The sequence below is a fragment of the Podarcis bocagei genome (assembly GCF_964188305.1).
Source record: "Podarcis bocagei genome assembly, chromosome: 6".
Classification (NCBI taxonomy): Eukaryota; Metazoa; Chordata; class Lepidosauria; order Squamata; family Lacertidae; genus Podarcis; species Podarcis bocagei.
In genome coordinates this window covers 3,815,127-3,835,960 of record NC_138130.1, presented here as the reverse complement: position 1 = coordinate 3,835,960, position 20,834 = coordinate 3,815,127, and the positions used below count along the sequence as shown (strand labels likewise).

At 42.9% G+C, this 20,834-nt stretch overlaps 1 protein-coding gene across 1 annotated transcript in view; it reads left to right on the top strand.

Annotated features, from left to right (window-relative positions):
• Window positions 1-9,714, top strand: part of DIAPH3 (diaphanous related formin 3) — a 118,288-nt gene extending 108,574 nt beyond the window's left edge. Inside the window, exon 28 of the mRNA XM_081198299.1 lies at window positions 8,606-9,714. Within this exon, the coding sequence (XP_081054425.1) occupies window positions 8,606-8,862 (257 nt within the window). The 3' untranslated portion in view covers window positions 8,863-9,714. The remainder of the gene's footprint in view (window positions 1-8,605) is intronic.
• The last annotated feature ends 11,120 nt before the right edge of the window (window positions 9,715-20,834 follow it).

Sequence of the window (20,834 nt, the reverse complement as noted above, 5' to 3'; positions counted from 1 at the left end):
CACACTCAAATAAAGCCTTTACACATTTAATTTGGCTTCCTTATGTATTTACATACCATGCCAACAATAGACTTCAGAAGGGGCTGCTTTCTGAAAGTGGTTTATAGCCATCCAAACCGTATGCGTGGATGTCTTTGCCCACATACTAATAGGCAAAGGAGAAACCTGGAAGGCAGAAGCAACCACTTTGGGCAAGTCAGTTGTAAATACCGCTTCAATTTGGAATACAGCAAGCAGCCTCTTGCAATTCAGTGTAAATGTTAGCTCAGAATCTAAATGCTGATACATGCAGCATGACACTGACTTCCAATATCTAGTGAATCCACTGCCTCATTGTAAACAGCTGCTGGCAGTTGCTGAACTGCATCAAATGTTCCTCTCAACAAATTCTCAATAATAGATTTTAATTTTCAGAATTTCTCTGGTTATTTCTGTATTAGCCCACTTTACCTCTCTTGCATGCCTGCTGCTCCTGTTCTATACTACTTGCTCTGGAATCAATTTGTGTGAGTTCCAACCCCCACCCTTTCCCACACACTACATCTCATCTCTCCACCACCTCAGATCTCCTGCTTTCTCTGTCAACAGCTCACAAAGCTTCTTCCTTGAAGTAGTTTGACAATTGACCTTACTCTGTCGCTTCTTCTTAGTTTAGGTGAAGGGTGATGCTGAATAATGGAGGGAGAATGTAGTTTTAGAGGAAGGGGTTCAGGCTAACATTTCAAGGTTGCATGGATTGTATAAGCTGACCTGGCATCATATCACAGCTGCAAGCGTGAAATAGTTGCATGACTTTTACTTGCGTGTTACAATCTTATTCTTTGTAATCTTCAATTTTCAGTCCCAGAATTTTTAACTGTACCCTGGAACCTATTCTTAGGAGATTTTTTGTGCTTTTTTAAATTTTTTGTAACCATACTTTGCCAACTTCCAGCTTTCCTCTCCAGGACAAAGAGTTGTAAGAGAAGATTGAGTTTCTGTATCTTTAATGATTACATAAGAGATGGAATTTTTGTAGGTGTAGCTTGTCATATAGGGTGAGAAAAGTTTGTCTGTTAATTATTATTATTAATTTCATTTGTATACCATTTAGTATTTTAAAGAAAAAAACTCATAATGGTTTACAACACATTAAAGCATCAAATAAAGCAATCCAGAATAAAACATTACTGAAGAAAGTCAAATATATAGTATAAATTCAAAGCAACGTAATTAATAGGAAAGTAAAATATTAGCTTAATAATAATAATAATAATAATAATAATAATAATAACAATAACAATAACAATAACAATAACAATAACAACAACAACAATATATTACTTATACCCCGCCCATGTGACTTGGGTTCCCCAGCCACTCTGGGCGGCTCCAATAATAATAATAATAATAATAATAATAATAATAATAATAATAATAATAATAATAATTGATCAAATATCAAACATTAAAAACTTTCCTAACTTCTTAAAGATTTTAAAATAAAACCTTACCAAGACGTCAACTACAGAATGCACATTTAATGTAACAAAGTTAACAAAAATTATGTTTGTTGTTGTTATTATTATTACTATTTCCCAGTCACTCTGGGCAGCTTATCTGCCTTCAGATAAAGGGCTGCCTTCAGATGTCTTCTAAATGTTGGATAGTTGTTTATTTCCTTGACGTCTGATGGGAGGGTGTTCCACAGAGTGGGCGCCACCACCGAGAAGGCCCTCTGCCTGGTTCCCTGTAACTTGGCTTCTCGCAGTGAGGGAACCGCCAGAAGGCCCTCGGTGCTGGATCTCCGTGTCTGGGCTGAACGATGGGGGTGGAGATGCTCCTTCAGGTCTACTGGGCTGAGGCCGTCTAGGGTAAGGTTACCAGATTTTTTTCAATGAGTCTGGGGGCACTTTTCAACTTCAATGGATTTTGTATGGGGACTGATTTGTAAATCCGGGGACTGTCCCTGGGAAACGGGGATGTCTGGTAAACTTAGTCTAGGGCTTTCAAGGTCAGCACCAACACTTTGAATTGTGCTCAGAAACGTTGTTGTTGTTGATTAGTCATTTAGTCATGTCCGACTCTTTGTGACCCCCTGGACCAGAGCACACCAGGCACTCCTGTCTTCCACTGCCTCCCACAGTTTGGTCAGACTCGCTCAGAAACATACTGGGAGCCAATGTATACCTTTCAGGAAATCTTAAAGATTTCAAAAGAAAACATTGCTGAAAGAAGTCAAATATAAACTGCACATTTAAAACAGAATAATAAGAGAATAAAATATTCTCATTAGCATATAACGTCTTTGCTGCTCTTGCTGCCAGTGGTGGTTGTGGAGGCTCCGGCCCAACTGCGTCTCCACTAAGAGACAGCCAGTAGGTCAATCCCCTTTTCCGCCTAACTCGTAACGCACAGGCTTCCTGCTTCCTTCCATGGCCTCTGGTCCCCACTAAAGGAAAAGGGGAAGGGGGTGACAGGGCCATTGCTATAACCCAGCTGAGGTCAGGATGTGACCCATTGGTACACTGTCTCTCTCTAGTGACTAGTACTGGCAGTGCACTTTCGAGTACTACTGGAGTAGTACAGTTATCTAATATATATATAATATATATTTTTATATATTATCATGACCATATTGGAAAGCTTGGAAAGGGGTGATGTATTCATGTTAAATTAAAAGTAAAGGAAAGGGACCCCTGGATGGTTAAGTCCAGTCAAAGACGACTATAGGGCGCAGCGTTCATCTTGCTTTAATACAATGCCCTCACAATTCTTACATCAAAATTGAGCATTAGTTCAATTCCCTTTTAGGAATTAAAGCAGTGGCCAGACATTCCTTAAATATTCAGAAGCTTTACTTGCAGAACAGATGATAAAAGAATATATTCGCATTCGCAAGACATGCTTATCCAAGCATAGGCTCAGCTTCACTTAAAATATAGCTTCTTGTTTTAAATCATAACCTGTGTCTCCCTCTTCCAGCTCTGCACTCAGTCTGCACTTTCCTATAGGCCTTGCAGCTCCATGAAGAGATTCACATTTCAACCTTTCTCTGTTCCATTCAGAGACCCAATAGCTGCTGCACTGCTGTCTCTCTATTCATAGAGAGCCCTCTCTGTATTCTCTCTTCAGAGAAAAAACATTAACACTTTCCTTCTAGCAGTGTTCAGAGAAGCTTCTTTATACAGCCATCTCTTTATGCTGTGACATCGCAGTGAACTCACACAAAATGGAGTCTGTGACTTGGTACTTCTCATGTGACCAAAGTTAACTAACCACATGAAAGCTACTGGAGCACATACTAGAATCAGCTAGTAACTAATCAAAACTTGAAAGTGCTTTCTGTAAACACACAGCAATATCTATTTAAGCAATCCCATTTCAACAAATTAAATCAGTATATCTAACAGTATGGGCATTTCATATGCCTAATTGTCATATGAATCAGCTTTAGACACATTCTGCAATTATCAGATTTAAAACTGTTCAAAACAGCACATCTGTAAGTGCTCACTCAGTTCTCCTTTCTGTTGCTGGGATGGACAGATGGACAGCCACTGTAAGCTTAGAAACAAGTTCCTGTGCACAGACCACATACATCTTTGATCCAAGAAAGATGAGTTCCAGTAAGTATAATCTTGAGTTTGAGACCTTTCCAAAATCTAGGATTCAAATAAGCACAACTGTAAGCAATGACATAAATACAGTTTCCCCTCTCCTTTTTTCAACATGAAGATTAATATTCATGTAGAAAACAGCAAGTGCAAATCACAAAGTATCTGTTTTTCCCTAGGTATCCTTGTTGGATACCTATTACATTTATCTGCTTCCTGATGCATATACCCAGAGAGAAATGCTGAAAGTTCCTTGCATCTTACATTTAATGCTCTCTTCTTGACATGAGTAATTATATCCAAGTCAGAAAAAATAATGTGAATCAGCTCTGAGCCATGTAGTGAACCTGGCTTTCAAACACAATTTCCAGCAATCAAAAGTGAAGCGGCAGGAAAGAAAAAGAAGCCCAAGAAAATAGCTCTGAATGGAATGCGTAGAGCTAGAGGTGCTCTAAGATGCTGCTATCAACTTACCAAAGTGGAAAATGTCAGACTTTGCCACTCGCCACTAAGAATTAGATTATGAAATCGAACAAATACTATTTAAAACCCATAGTAGAAAGTGTATTTTTGCAGGACGTAGGGGATGAGGTGTACAACATGTTTGGGCATATAAACATTCACTATGGTTTTATGCAATTTCACAAGGCCTTTTCAGACATTATGGGGTTGCTAATCTAGGTTTGCCCCAGGGACTTTATTGAACAGAGCTACAACCAATCCCAATTCTGATGGGTAAATCTACATTGCTTTACTGTTGTTTTTTAATGGTTAAGTGAAGGAGTACTACTAACTATTAAATGGTTTCTAATATTATTATTTATTAATTGCCTTCCACCTATGCCCCAAGGCAATGTACAAAATATAATAAAAACAGTTACAAAGCAGCACAACAAATAAGATGAGTTTCCTGCTTGGCAGGGGGTTGGACTCGATGGCCCTTGTGGTCTCTTCCAACTCTATGATTCTATGAAAACAATTCAAAATGAGCAGCTATGGCAGAGCCCTATTGCTCTACCCGGGAATACATGTTAGAACAAAAATGTCTTCTCTTGTTTCCATGGAGTACAGATACTGGGTATCTGTTGTAGCTCAGTGAGCATGCTGTTTCACAGAACAGGGGAAGCCTTACAGAGAACCTACTTCTGAATCACTGTAGAGTGGACTTCTAATATTTTGGTGCAACCGGTTTAGAATTTCAACAGCCAGGTTGCTCACCAGGGCAAGGCAGTTTGAGTATTTTATACCGATCCCGGTTCAACTGCACTGGTTACCAATTAGAGTGCTGGTTTTGACCTACGTATAAAGCCTGAAAGGGCTCAGGACCACAATACCTCAAAGCCCGCCTCTCCCCATATAAACCATCCCAGACTCTGTGTTTATCATCTGAGGATCCTCCACGTGAGGTCCACAGGGCGGCAACATAAGAATGGGCCTTTTCTGCAGTGGCTCCCCGTTTGTGGAATGCTGTCCCCAGGGAAATTCATCTGGCACCTCCATTATACGTCTTTAGGCACCAGGCAAAAATGTTCTCTTCAACCAAGCTTCTGGCTGATTAATATTCTATGGCCTATTCTATGGTGCCCATATATTTGTGGGAGGGTTTGGGGGGGTTGTTTTAACTATTTCTTTTGTGCTTTTCTCCTGTATTTTTATCTTGTGAACCACCCTAACATCTTCAGATGAAGGGTGGTATATATTTTTTAACAATAACAGCAGCAATAACAACAGGAACTTGAAGGAGACACTCTGCTACAGAACATAGTGACCTGATGTGTATATAAGGGGCAATGTGGTCTCTAAAATAACCTTTCCCAAGCTGTATAGGGCTGGATGTGTTAGTACCAAAACTTGAACTTGGATTGGGAGCAGATTGGCACTCATTGCAAATACCACAAACAAGGTGCTGTATGCTGATGGTAGTTTGCCCTCACAAGCAACCTGGCCCACCACATTCTAGCCACCACATTCAGTACTAGCTGCAGCCTCCAGACCAATCTTGTGGGTAACCCCACACAGAGCACATTGCAGAAATATAACCTTGAGGTTAGCAATGCATGGGCAATGTGGTCAGGCTGTCCCGGTTCAGAAATGGCATAGACAACTTCCTGTACATGGGAGCTGCTCAAAGTGCCCCGCTTGTCAGATTCAGTTTATTAAACCTTAGCCAGCCCACCTCTGCCTCTAGACACCAGTACAGGACCTGCACAGCCATCTCAATTGTTACCGAAAAGTAGAGTTGAGTAGCATCACTGTAATAATGCCCCCTCACTTCATATGTCCTGTTGACTTGCTCCCAAAGGCTTCCTATAGAGGTTGAATAGCATTGGAGACAAGAGGCATCTCATAACTCAAGAGCCAGGGAACTGAGGGACACCCTTCCAGTGGTATCTTCTGGAACTGTCCCTAGAGATAATCACTGAGACAACCCAGGAACTACTGCAGAACAGTGGCCCCTGATACCTCTTCTCCCATTGAAAGCCCAAGACTAAGACAACCCAGTTCAAACGCCAACCCAGCTAGGAAGCTCACTGGCTGATCTGGGGTAATTTTTCTGAGTCTAGCCTACCCTACAGGCTTGTCTTGAGGATATAAACAGGATGGGGAATGTGTACTGCCCTAGACTCCTTGAAAGGACTGTCACATAAAAGGACTAAGATGTACTTGAATCCGGGCTTTTGTTCATATCCAGAGCTGCTTCACAAAATGCACTTCACACTAACAACAGTCAAAACAATCTACAGTAGTTATGCACCCTCATGGCAATTGCTACAGCTTAAGATGGTGCAAACATTGGATATGAATGTAATACATCCATAAGAATTATTATTTTCTTAGACCCCCTGATGCTTATTCATACATTTTTGTTTGAAGCTGAAAACCACATGCAGTTTTGGAGCTACTCGTATATGCAATAAAGAGCTAAGACTACTGTTCATCAGTACAAGGATTTTCCCCTGCATGCTGGAACCACTCTATCCCCCCCCCTCCGCCCCACACCACCTACACCTGTTCTGAGGTTTCCCCTAAACTGCACTGCGCATCTATGAATCCTCTTGTATCAGTGTAAAGAGTTAATTAAATACTGCCCCATGGATATTGAATGGTTAACATTTGCATGTGTTAACTGTTGCATCAACCAAAAAAGGTCTCTCACCATGATGATGCCCTTTTAAGAAACTTTAAAATTAAAACACACAAATATATATAGACAGAATGGGGAGGGGAGTTTAAGAACCACAGGACAGCCAATTCCTGTATTTTAAGGAAATAGCAAGCGGTCTTAAGTGGAGTAGGCTAGTTTTGCATGTTTTAGGGTGAGTTATGACCCCAAATGTGTAAAAAAGTTAAAATGCCCTCATATCAAAGTCTAGCTGCACATGGGAATTTCTACAAATTGCATGATAGGAAGAAAATAATTTTCTTGTTCAAGAGCCATACCAGGAGCCTTTATTAAGTTTTGAATTGTCTCTAATATGGCTATTCTTCTTTTTCAGGCCAGTATAATCATTCCAGTATTTATCTCTTTTGCAGTTGCATATTTAAATTCATACTATGTAAATTCAAAAAGGCACAATCATCTTACATGCTTAGTGCCATTCCTTTGAGTCTTGTGTGTATCTAATTCTGGTTATATGTTTGTGCAATTTTCTCATACAGTAAATGAAGCTAAGTGAAAATTGCTTCTCTCTTATTGGATTTTAAGTAACAATTGTCCCCCTGATGCAGGAGATAGAAGAGGTTATTTTATTTTCTCCTAACAGCCAAAAGGTGATCATACTTCTAAAATTCGTTGAGATTGCCCAAGAAACTGTGTAAAAAACTCATCCATCATTGTGAGCCCCTGGTCAGGGAATGACAGTGCAGTAAATATCTTCAGCAGCAGCCTTTTAATGTACAAGCTGTTTTCGGTTGGGATTTTCAGCACTCACATAAAACACACTGTCATGAGTGACTGCCTGTGCTCCAAAGTCATTACTATTGGGATGATGGAACATCTTTCAGCGAATAACCAAAAAACTCTAAATGTCATGTCAAGTTTGTTGAAACCATTTTCAAGCCTTGTTCAAGGTTACATGAATATTGAATATGCCTTTTTTAAAAGAAAAAAGTATAGGATCTATCAGAAGGTTTGTTTAGACAGGTAAATTGAAGAGTATATTGATTTTTTTATAATTGCCTTATGTATTGTTTAAGGCCCCAAGTGAATCTACACTTCATTTTGGCTCTTTAATAGATCAAATTACGGGGACAATAATGAAGTATGATATTCCCAACTGCATCTGGTTAGGGAGTTTTGAAGTCAGAATACTAGAGTAGATGGCCTGATCCAGCCAAGGTCCCTTCTCAATGAGATTTGTGGTGTGTACAGGGAGAGGAGAGGAAGATGAGATCCTCACATCATTGGATACAACCCTGTGTATCTGGAAGCTGCTATGTTCACTTTCATGAATTTACAAATGTAAAAACGCCCTATGTCGGTTTTATTGACAAGTGTACTCATCTGAGCTAAACTGCTACTTGGGGGTGGGAGGTGAGGCTCACCTTTCTCTTGTTTCCTCTGGGACTAATTCTTTGTTTAGAAGATTCCAAGACGTTACTGGTTTCAATGTGAGGGATGAGTGTTCAGCATTTGAGAAGCGCTCCTGCTTTATATTTATGCAATGTCAGGCTAGGATTCCAAAGACCATCCTACCATTTCCATGTACCCAAGTGTGCCTTGGAAAGTTTAAACATCCCACTGGGCTTGCTTACAGCATGTGGCTCTTTGGATCCTAGCCATACACTTGACTTGTCCATGGGTAGACTTTGTTATTTTTATTAACAGTTTTTCTTCAATGTGCTTTCCTTAGATCACAGTTTAAACTTTGCTACTCGGTTCTTTCAGTTCATTAACCAAACACCCGCTCTTCTCTTTAGAATGTAGAATTGCACAGCTTTGCCAGTTTTCAGCAGTTGGGGTGCTTGAGTCAAAAATAATTGTGATTTGTCTGTTTTCTACCTTACAGAAAACCAGAAAGCACCAACAGAAAAGTTACATTTGCACCACAATATGAACACAACATCAACAAGGAATCCAATGAGCAAGGACCTTAATTTCAAGATGGAAACTAATTCATCTGTAGAAAAGAGAGCAGCTGTTGGGAAGAAGGGCATTAGTAATGGAGGAAGTAGAGGGAAAGAAATGGAGCTTGATGGCTTTGTTTCTAAAGGAGAAGCAATTCCTGAAGTAGAAGCTCTGCTAGCAAGATTACGAGCACTGTAATCTTTGACTTCACCGATCAAAGCAAAAACTGAGTCCCTTAAGATGTTCAAGAAAAATGTATGTCTATAACAGAATATACAACTTCAGAAATGCAGGTGGACCAATTCTCCAAATCAGAAATACCTGCAAGTAAAAAATTAGCATGTTCCTCTCTTTCAGAAAGACTAATTCATTAGCTTTTCACATGCTGTGAGTATTTGATGTAAATGAGCTTTTGAGCAACTGATCTCCATTAGCTTTCTGAAGCAATAAATGTTTATTTTCTGATTGGCACCATAAAGAAGCTTTTCATGGCTGTTACATGTTTTGCATGATGCACATTTGATGTATGGATTTATAATGTTTTGTGCCTGAATACAAAATTGTTCTTTGTATTCCTGTAATATGGCATTGATGTCTTGCGTAGTTCGAAGACAATTCAAGGATAATGAAAGGGGGGAAATTTTGGTTCACAGATCTGTTGACTGCTGATTAACACTCATTCCCCCCATGTGCTCCACTTTAAAACAATTGTAAGCTATTGACTTAAATTTTTAAAAATGCAAATCAAGCTATGTACATCCTGGGTATTGTGCATTGCAGAGTCTGAAATTTTAGTAGAAAAAAGTGCAATACAATATTACATAAGTTATAAATAAGTTTAATAGTATAGCTTGATTCTTCATCAGGTAAGTGCTAAAATGCATTCATTTATTGTTAATTTACAGACAACACTGCCTATCTATGCATAAAGTAATATCAAATGTATGATAAGATGTATATCCAACCTATAGCTGTTACTCAAACTTGAAATATAAACACAATTTTGCCTTAGCACAAATTTATGATTATTAAAGGAACTTAGTTACTCTTTGACTGTGACTGATCTTAATTTTTCTGTTGCGCACAGAAAGACACCTAAGGAAATATTTGCCAGAATTGGCTTTTTAAATTGCTTTGTTACAATGCATGCTGTTGGATTTGGTAGAGATTTCTCGCATACTTAATCAATATTGGTGTATTTTTAATTCATTTGTAAATTGCACATCACTGCAGTGTAGACGAATTAATTACTCTTGCAATAGTATATTGCTTCTGGTTTTAATTGGGTTGGAAAACTGGATCCATTTATGAGATCCTTATAAGATCATACCTGCAGATTATTTGGACACACCGATTACCGGTAATAATTTTCTTCAAAATGTTGTGTAGGAGCTATTTTTAAAAAAATGCATTGCCTTAATTATTTTTGAACAAATAAAAGCAGAATGTTGAAACAGATCAAACTTCAAATTCCTCACCAAAATGGTTTAGGGATTATTGAATTTAGTATATTTCTTTGTTACACATCTTCTTGTACTGTATTTATTTGCTCCTTTAAAAATCGGACAAATATGCCTTTGGAAGATGTGAATTGCTTTTTAATGTAAAGAACTCAGATCACTTTTCATTGTTAAATATAGATCATTTCTGTGTCTTCCTAGCATTAAGAACCAAAGTGGACTTTGTTGTTGTTGTTGTTGTTACCATTACCTATTGCAGTGTTTCCCAACCACTGTTCCGCGGCACACTAGTGTGCCGCGAGATGTTGCCTGGTGTGCCGCGGGAAAAATTAAAAAATTCGATTTTTTTTTAAAGTCAAATTTTCGATTGGGGCGCCGTCACTAGATGACCCCTGGGGTTCCCTCCCTCCCTCCCGCTCTGCGCCTCCCTCCTCCTCCTCCTCCTCCAGGGAGGCCCTTCCTGGCTCTCGGCCAAGGCTTGGCGGCAGCCACTCACTCACTCGCTCGCCCACCCGTCCCTCCATCCCTGCACCCGGCCTCTCCCCCTCTGTCCCCGGCGCGGGGGCTGCCGGGATCCGTAGTCCCCTCGCCCTTGGGCTCCGCGCCCGCGCGGGGTGCGCGAACTACGTTTCCCAGCGTGGCCTGGCGGGCCGGGCGTTTTGTTTGAAGCGCTCTTCTCCCGGCCATGGAATGAGCGCAGCGGCGGCGGCCGGGCAGGGGCTCTTCCACGCAGACCCCGCGCAGCCTGCCTGCGCCCCCGCAGAGATCGGGCGGCAGGATGGAGCCCGGGGATCCCCGCGGAGGCGGAGCGGCGGAGGCTGCCCCACAGGTAGGGCTGCGTCGGGGGGTTTTATTTTTGCAATGCTGCATCCGCGTTGGAGGGGACGCATCGGACCGTGGGGAGACCCCTTGGCGGGCGTGCAAGGCAATGCATGCGTGCAGGCGTTGCATGGAGTGCAGTGCAATGCAATGGCAACGCGGCGCCCTGCATGCATGCATGCAACTTCCACCGGCGCTCCGGACTTGGCAGGTGAGGGGGGTCCCCAGTGGGCGGCAGAGAGAGCCGGGAGGGCGAAGGGGAGCCGGGGGGGAGCAGCGCTGCTCCCCGAGCCGAGCCCGGGGGGAAACTTCGGCGTCGTTGCGCCGGGTGTTGGAAGCGGAGGCTGGCGGGGGCCCCTCACCTGCAAAACCTGGTCGCCTCTCATATATTTCGTGCATTGCATTCATCGCCCGCTTTCTCCTCCAAGGAGCTCCCGGGGGCGCGCGTGGTTCTCCCCGTGTTATCCTCGCAACAACAGCCCTGCGAGGTGGGTCAGGCGAGTGGCCCAAGGGAGCACCCAGGGATTGTCCTGGCCAGGTGGGGTGATTTGAACCCTGCTCTCTGCCCGGTCTTCGTCCTCATTTAGCCCCCACATGTGCATGACTGTGCATGACTGAGGTTTTCCCCCCTCGTCTTGGCTATGGTGTGAGTCTGTCCTGTTAATTAATGGGGTTCTGCCTTCGGAGAAGATGAGCCAGCCCTCAAGGAGGTGATTATGTAATTTGCTAGCAATTCATGTCCCTCCCGGCGTGACGCTGCGCGCTGACGTCACGGGGCTGTAATGGTGGTGTGCCTCGAGATTTTTTTCATGAAACAAGTGTGCCTTTGCCCAAAAAAGGTTGGGAAACACTGACCTATTGCAGTTATACCCAGATTTCCTCCAGTGGCTTAAGATGGTATACACAGGTCTCTAGCTTCCCCATTTTATTCAGGCAGTCCTTGATTTGCACTGTGGGGCAGTGCAAGGAGGCACCTCTCTGGGGGGCAGGGGGGCAGCTCAGAGACCAGGGGTGGCAACCGTGGCTGGCCAGAGGACTCCCAAGGAGAAGGGAGGGGGGAGAGGAGGCTGAAGGAACGCTCCACAAGGGAGGGTGTTTGAAAAAGGGTGAGAGACTGCTAGGCAAGGGGGGATATAACTGGGCTCCTGAGCCCCACAGGTGTGCCACAGAAAGAATGTAGTTGCTCAAGGAAGCCATGGACACAAAAGGTTGAAAACCTGCTATAGTGGCTTTCTTTGATTACCACAATGGTGCTCAAAGCAAAGCCAAATCACAGTTCAAATTGCACTGAACTACTCAGTAACACCTTCTACTGGACAGTTGGTGATAGACAACCTTCTTGGGAACAGAGGGGAATGCCAGTTGTAGGAGGCTCTATTTGCCTGCACTTTCTTCTTAAACTTACATTTGCAAACAATGCTGATAGAAAAAATCCAGTTCTTTGAAATATCACAGCATGTTCTATGGTCTGAAACCTTTTGCAGTAACTTCGGCAATATATTATTAGTAGTTGTAGTGTTTAGGTGTGTAAAGGTAGTTTCTTTCCCCACTATTGCAATCCCCACCCCTCATTTATGAGTTGTGTGGTCTTATATTTGGACAGATTCTAAAGTGATGTGTGATCTTACGATTATAGAACAAGAATACCTTCAGTTAGGTCAATATTGTTTCAACTGCTTCAACATACTATGAGAACTGTTATGTTTGAACGTAGATCTTCTAAAAGGCTGAAAAAGCATTTCATCATCAAAATTGGTTTTCTTCCCTACATCTAAACAGGCTTATCCTGATGATGATGTAAGAATGAAATGTGTTTTGAAAGGCCAGGATCTTCATGCTTCTTGAATGTATGCTGCACCTGACATATAACGGCACAGAAACAGGGAGGTTAGGAAACAGATCTGATAAATGTGCTACTTGATTTCACTTTGGGGACCTGAAATTGCATCTCGCACAGAATGAAGCAACTGGAAATGAAATAGTTTCAAATGACATCTTTAAAGGTCATGAAGGAAATGATGGTAGGTGATCCAGACTTTCTATGGCCACAGGTGTCTTGTCTATTCAAAGAAATATACCAGAACACACCTATTTTATGGCACTATTTTCAGACTGTTCAAAATGAACAAAAGGATAGAGAAAGGACCCCAAGAAATCTAAGCAAAACCCTAATATTCTTCAAATTTATTTTTTAAAGTGCAGGGGGTTGTGACCCTGAAGTGATATTCTTATTTTTTCCAATAAAGGGAGCACCAAAATGTCTGAGATGGTTCAATAACTGAAGCCTGGTTTAGAGAACCTGGGGTTGTGGTTAAAACTGTTCCTGACCCATAACATTTCAGAATGCAAAAGGGGGTTGAGTCTTATAATGTCTACCTTTCTATACTTACACATGCACATTTCGCAGCATGGGGGAAACTTGGGTAGAAGAGTACTAATCTAACATTCTATCTGAAATGCTAGTTTTTGTACATACTGTATTGGCCCGAATATAAACTGCACTTTTCCCCCAAATTCCGACCATGAAAAGTTAAAGTGCGCCTTAAATTCGCAACCTTACAAAAATTGGCTTCCTCGATATGAAACAGCTCCCAAGCCTCCCCTACACCGGCTGAGAGGAGGAAGGGGGGAAGGCTGCCAGCAAAGCGGCGTGGCTCCCCCCCCCCCCCCCGAAGCAGCCCTGGAGCGCGGGGGAATGGTACCAAAAGATTTTCTTCTACATTTGCCATTTTCAGGTGTGAGTGCCTGCGGAATTTTAAAGGAGTGGCTTATATTCAGGTATTGCGCCCCCCCCCCAACTTATTTGCGGGTGCGGCTTATATTCTGGCCACTACAGTACAGAGCTCCCCCTCCCCTTATTGGGGAGTATTCAGCTAACCTATCCCTCAACTCCTGTCTGAAGAGATGTGGTCCAATATACCACAATATCTGTGTTTTATATAAACTAACTGAATAGTTGTGGTTTATAGATGCTATGTTGGTTTGGGCATGTCCTTTTGGCATTCTGTTGCATCTTTAAGTTCAACCAAAAGTAAAATATATGTGGACAAAAATAACTCCAGTTTTCTTTATTTGAAAAGAATAATGAATTGGCAACACTCCCTAGTATACCTGAGTACTATGTTGAGCATGGAAATGACCTTAGTGAGTCATCCTTTGCCAAAGCTAGTGAGATTGCATCTATTTGCAATCTTCAATGCATACATAGAGACACTGAATGTTCTTTATTGGGCCAGCTGGAAGGTTTCCAACCATGGTTGTTGTTTAGTCGTTTAGTCATGTCCGACTCTTTGTGACCCCCTGGACCAGAGCACGCCAGGCCCTCCTGTCTTCCACTGCCTCCGGCAGTTTGGTCAGATTCATGTTTGTAGCTTCGAGAACACCATCCAACCGTCTCGTCCTCTGTCGTCCCCTTCTCCTTGTGCCCTCCATCTTTCCCAACATCAGGGTCATTTCCAGGGAGTCTTCTCTTCTCATGAAGTGGCCAAAGTATTGGAGCCTCAGCTTCAGGATCTGTCCTTCCAGTGAGCACTCAGGGCAGATTTCCTGAAGAATGGATAGGTTTGATCTGCTTGCAGTCCATGGGACTCTCAAGAGTCTCCTCCAGCACCTTAATTCAAAAGCATCAATTCTTTGGCGATCAGCCTTCTTTATGGTCCAGCTCTCACTTCCATACATCACTACTGGGAAAACCATAGCTTTAACTATACAGACCTTTGTTGGTAAGGTGATGTCTCTGCTTTCTCTACCAACCATGGTAGAGACCTACTACTTTTGGGGTGGGGGAGCAGGAGATGACACTCCTCTACTGCCCCCGAAATTGGTGCAAGTGGTGGTTGCAAAGGCTCCCTCATTCCACGCAGGAACATCTTCATCAGCAGAAGGCAGAGAAGAGCCAGTTCCAATCGGCCTCAAGGGCAGGATATGGTTCATAGGTTTGGCTTGAGCCCGGTTATCACTTTAAATTTTGACACAAGGGAGCGCAAGGGAGGGGTGATAATTGGGCGCTTCAATGGGTGTGTCTACTTGGTCCTAAGCTGCTCCCTTGCCCCCTTGCTTTGTGTAACTTTTCATGGGGGAAGAGCTATAGCTCCACTGAGATTATTGTGAGGGTAAAGGGGATCCTGAGCCATGCATTTAAAGCAGTGTTTACCAACTCGGGGCCATGTGGCCCTCTGTCATAGCTGTCAACGTTTCCCTTTTTTATTCCGAATAGGATTCCTTGCAAGAAAAGGGAAAAGTTGACAGCTATGCTCCCTGCCCCCCCCCAATATTCCAAGGGGGCCACAGGTGAAAATCACGTAAATGGGGGGGGGGTAATAGCACAAGGCTAGAGGGCTAAAGGGGGAAGTGAGAAGTGAAGAAAAAGAATCTTTGTATTGGTTTTTATTGGGGGGCACCTCCCATGGGGGAACCACAGGAAGGAAACAAGGTCAGATGGGGAGATGGTTGGGAAAAGGTTGGGAAACACGGATTAAAGGATATTCAGTGAAACTGCTTTACCCATTTTTTTAAAAGTTTCAGCATGCCAATTTTCCTGAATATGATGCAAAATACATTTGACAAGGAGTTTGTCACAGTTGCAACATTGAAAAGTGGTCTATCCACATGATCAATGCAAGCGTCATCTTAAATATCAACGAAAGCAGTTGATTTCCAAATTGTGAGGTTGGGAAAAACTTCTGGGTGGGTCGGTCCTTTTGCTGGTGCGCTAACTGACATTTATTGGACTGACAGCATTTGCAAGCACTTGATCTTCATCATGCTGATGAGCAGATCCATGCTGGGTTTTATTTACACTCCCAACTTGATATTTGCCCCTGAGAAAAAAATGGTATGTTTGTCAGTTTCAATTTCAAGAACTTTCTGACACTTTGGTGGTTTGAGAGAATGTACTGATAGCATGAGAACACTCTTCAGTCAAGAGGTAGGTACTTCTTTATTGAATCTGTTCCTGTTCAGTAACATAACCCTAAACATGATGAATATGACAATTCTAAAATAAGGACATAAACATTTGATAAACAGTATTGCAGAATGTGAAGTGTGTTGCATTCAGCCAGCCTGTTGCTAAATAGCTTGGGCACATCAGTGATGGGTGCAGTGTCCAGGCACGCAGAATTTCTACTGCCACTCGATTGCACACACAGGCATGCCTCCAGACAGCTGTGGAGGCTATTAAGATGAATGGCAGAGCTGCATCCTTCACCATATCCCCTTCTAGCTTTCCCCCCTGCTTGGTGCAAGTTCATGCCTGCTGTGGAACACAATTAACTTGCGTTGAGGCAGGTGAAGGGACTTTGGAAATCCTATTTACCTTCATGCCCCCCATGCACTGCCTCTGGGCCCAGTCTAAAAACCAATGTGGGAAATGGTTTTGTTGAGTCCATGGGCATCATCTGCATGTAGGTGCCGCACCCATAGTTGGCTAGGTTATGCCCCATGGTGGTAAATCCTGGATTCCTAGGTCACGTGGCAGACCAGTCTGATCAGCTGCAGCAACAGAAGCTCATTTCTTATTGCAATCCCAGGAGCAGTGAGGTAGGCAAAACCTCCAGACAGGCCCAATTTGTCTGCAGGCATGTTCCTCCCTGCCCCAGATATGGCGACTGATTAATTCCCAAGCAAGGTCGTGCTAGCTAGAACAACTGTCCACTTACCTTCTGACAGGGCTGAATTGTGCAGGATGGGTAGGTCGGATGTCTGACACCAACTTCGCTGCCCACTCACAGTGCAGTCATAATTCAAGCCACAGAGGTGGACCTGAGTGGAAACTGGTTCCCCCAGGTCTATCTCCAAAACCTCACCCCTAGTCTGGCCATGATTGGCAAATATGAATTTCAATGCTTTGCAGGACATCCCAGAAGAGCCCTTGACCAGCAGAGGCTGTTAATGCTGCCAGCGGTCACATGGGTGAGGACTTCGCCGCCGCCCCCCCAGCTCCCCAATGGCTGCGTCACATCACACCATCCAGCAAAAGGTAAGCGGTCTATATCGATTTCTAATTGGCAGATCTACAATGGTGGATTATCCTGTTGAAACAACATCAACCACATTGCAGAGTTTCTCTGCCTCTAACAAAATCGCAACAGGAGCATTCTGCGCTATATAATATAGCAGAGTGACCTCCCATTAACTCCACCTCTGAAATACAGGAACCTTTTTCCTTTGTGATTGTCAAGTCCCCCCAAGAAGGATCAGAGCATTTTACTCCTTTTCTTTCTTTCTTTTTTTCCCTTGGAAGATCTGCAGTGCAGTAAATCTTTTGACTCTGACAAACTGCAGAAACCAGTAAACAGCTTCAGCATAACACTGCTTGGATAAAGCATCAAATATCAGACAGGTTCAAAAATGAAGCTCTCATTGGAAAACATTATGCAGTTGTCATTGTTCATCCTTCTACTATCTAAGGCTGAATCTTGTTCAGATAAACCTCACCCTTGCTTAAGCAGCTAGGTACAGGGAAATGTCAGTATTTCAGCATTCCCAATTTAGCTTGTGTTAGGCTAGTCTGAAATCAGAGCTTAGATTTGGTAGGTAAATACATATAGCTGATCCTTAAAGGTTCACTGCCTCAGCTGCATTTAGTACTTCAACTGCTTGGGGGAACATGAGCACAGAGGCATCGGAAATGAATAACTATAAACATTTTAAATGTAATAGAAGGTGGTGAGTGAAATGTGTCCCTGATGGGCTGACTAATAGTAAATTGTGCCTTTTGGAGCAAGCTCATTCTTTATGCCCTTGATAAAATAAACAGAATATTTCTGCCTTCCCACTTTATCTTTGTTCCTCTGTTTATTCTAATTTCCCATAACACACACACTCTCTCTCTCTCTCTCTCTCTCTCTCTCTCTCTCTCTCTCTCTCTGTGTGTGTGTGTGTGTGTGTGTGCATGTTCATAGAGATGGAATTTGTTTCCATGATTCTTGTGTGGTAGATGTGGTGTTGAGCTGTACTGGTTTTGACGGCAGGTGCATGTCTGACTGTCTTCATCAGGCTTCCTCAACCTCAGCCCTCCAGATGTTTTTGGCCTACAACTCCTATGATCCCCAGCTAGCAAGACCAGTGGTCAGAGATGATGGGAATTGTAGACTCAAAACATCTGGAGGGCCGAGGTTGAGGAAGCCTGGTCCTCATGCTTCTTCCTAGATGTACAAAAAGACAAGCCCGTGAGCTGCTCTATAACATTCTGCTTTTGTATGCAAGGGTTATGTTTAAGACCATTCAAAAATCCATTCCCCACCTGAAGGCTGAACTGGTTTCTGCTATTCTATTTCACTTGGGGAACTGCAGCCTTGAGTGGGATGTGCAGGGGCTGGGTGGGCTTTGCAGAGAAGCACTAGATCACATCTCACTGGGTGCCTTTTAAGTAAATGGCTTCAGCAAAAATTACATTTTGCAATTTTGCCTGTGTATGCCTGAATCCTTCCCTTAAAAGACCTAAATATTTAAGCCTGTTTTTAATTGATACTGATTTTATATTTTACATTTATGATTTTTGATTAAAATTTGAATGTTATTTTAATGCTGTTGGTTTAGTAAATTGTATTTTAAATATATCTTCCTCTTAGTCACTTTCAGAAGGTTTCTACCACTAAAGGCAATTTTTATTTATACACACACACACACACACACAAATAATACTAGTTTTTACATAATATCAATGCTTTTTTCTTTAAAAATGTTTAGGGGTACTCTCATTTTGACTCAAGAAAATCACCATTTTATAGTTCAAATCAGGGGGAAAAAATACAGTAAATGGACAAAAGTACAAAGATTCACAAAATGTTCAGGGGTATGCGTACCCCTGCATCCCCCCACAAAAAAATCACTGCATAGTATCAAAATATTTTGGGTCAATACGTCATTTTCTACCATATTGTATCAATTTCAAAATGTGTGTGTGTGTGTGTGTGTGTGTGTGTGTGTGTGGACGTGGGTGGCGCTGTGGGTTAAACCACAGAGCCTAGGACTTGCCGATCAGAAGGTCGGCAGTTCGAATCCCCACGACGGAGTGAGCTCCCGTTGCTCGGTCCCTGCTCCTGCCAACCTAGCAGTTCGAAAGCACATCAAAGTGCAAGTAGATAAATAGGTACTGCTCCGGCGGGAAGGTAAATGGCGTTTCCATACGCTGCTCTGGTTCTCCAGAAGCAGCTTAGTCATGCTGGCCACATGACCCGGAAAGTTGTCTGCGGACAAACGCCGGCTCCCTCGGCCAGTAAAGCGAGATGAGCGCCGCAACCCCAGAGTCGGTCATGACTAGACCTAATGATAAGGGGTCCCTTTACCTTTACTATATATATATATATATATAATCAACCTAAAAATAATCAACCTAAAAACAATGGGCCACGGTCTTATTCATAAATATTTCAGGTCTCTGCCTTCCTTACCAGGGTCTGAGAGGCAGAGATTAAGCTTGCTGAAGCCAATAGTAGTAGCACTGGCCTAAAAACAGAAGCTGGGGGGGGGGGCAGAGGAAACTATTTTTCCTCATTTGTTTTTTATAGCTTCAGATATATTTTCTAACATATAAGATTATTAGAATATGTATCCTTGCCTGTTCTTAAAAAAGAAACCCGTAGTATTACAATTCTGGATATGCCCTTGCTCATATTCAGGAGTGGGACATTGCAGAGTAGTTCCCCAGTGAAAATATATTTAAGAAATACAGGGAGAAAATGTCTCCATGTGCAGTATTATAAACTACATCCGCACAACTTACTTATTGGTGGACTGTAAACCTTGAAGAAGCACATCAAAGAGCTTCTTTTGTTACCAGAATTCTGACATAAAAAGTACGTCTCGACATATTACGTTTTCTCTGTTTGATGTCCTCTAAGGGAAAGAGTTCTTGGTTGGTAGTGAAAGTAGTCATAAATAGTGTTTATGGAGGCCTGAATGGGGCGAGGAAGAACTGAGTCTCTTGCAGGAATGATTTCTTGTAAATATCCTTTAGGCTACATAGTGTGGGCATGGAAATATTTGCTTTTAGTCTTTGGAAAGTTGAGTTCTTCACTTCACTTTAATGAACCATTTTCTGAGGCTTATTCTTTTGTCATTGGCTTAAATTAGGAGACTCCAAACGCTGACCTTGTGTGCTTTCCAAAGGGAGTCCATAGCTCATTTGTGCAACAAAGGCCTTTGCCGTAAGCCTAGGAGAGCCTTTGCCAATCAGAGTGAAAAATACCAGGTTCGATGGAGCAAAGATCTAAGCCAGTACAAGGCTGTTCTATATGTTCAAAGTCAGTGGGGGAAGGGGGGGAGCACTTGCTTAGCGGCAAAAACCTTGACATAATGGTGTGAATGCAGTTAACATTTGTGTGTTTGTGTGTGTTTTAATGCAGATAGTACCATAGCTGTCAACTTTCAGATTTGAAAATAAGGGATCAGCAGCCTCACCTGTCCTGGGGACAGTCTACGGTCCAACTTTGTAACCAGAGGTTCAACTAAACAGAATCTGAATCCCATGCACCACAAGGCCTATGCAGCCTCAACTTAAGATGGCTCCCCAGCCTGGCTTTGCAGCAGCACGTGCAACCAAACGGCGTCCAGTGTTCAAAACCCCCCTCTGGTTGCATTAACTAGCCACACACACACGAGGCGGTGGCAGCCTCCCGCCCGCCATTGTACTCAACCAGCTCCTTTCCTTTCCCCCCACCATGTGCCCCCCTCCAGACAGACCTTATCCCCAGCAAGGGTGAGTGGGCCATCGATGATGTACCCATCTGATTCTGAGCACAGGTACATTCCGAGCCCCTCTGAGCCAAGGCCCAAAGGCAGAAAGCCCAGCCAGCAGCCAAACGAAGCCTCAAGCGGTGGTTCCCACAGCGCAGCAACCCGGCAAAGGGATACAGCAGCAAGGAAAACCACACCGTCACCTCTCCG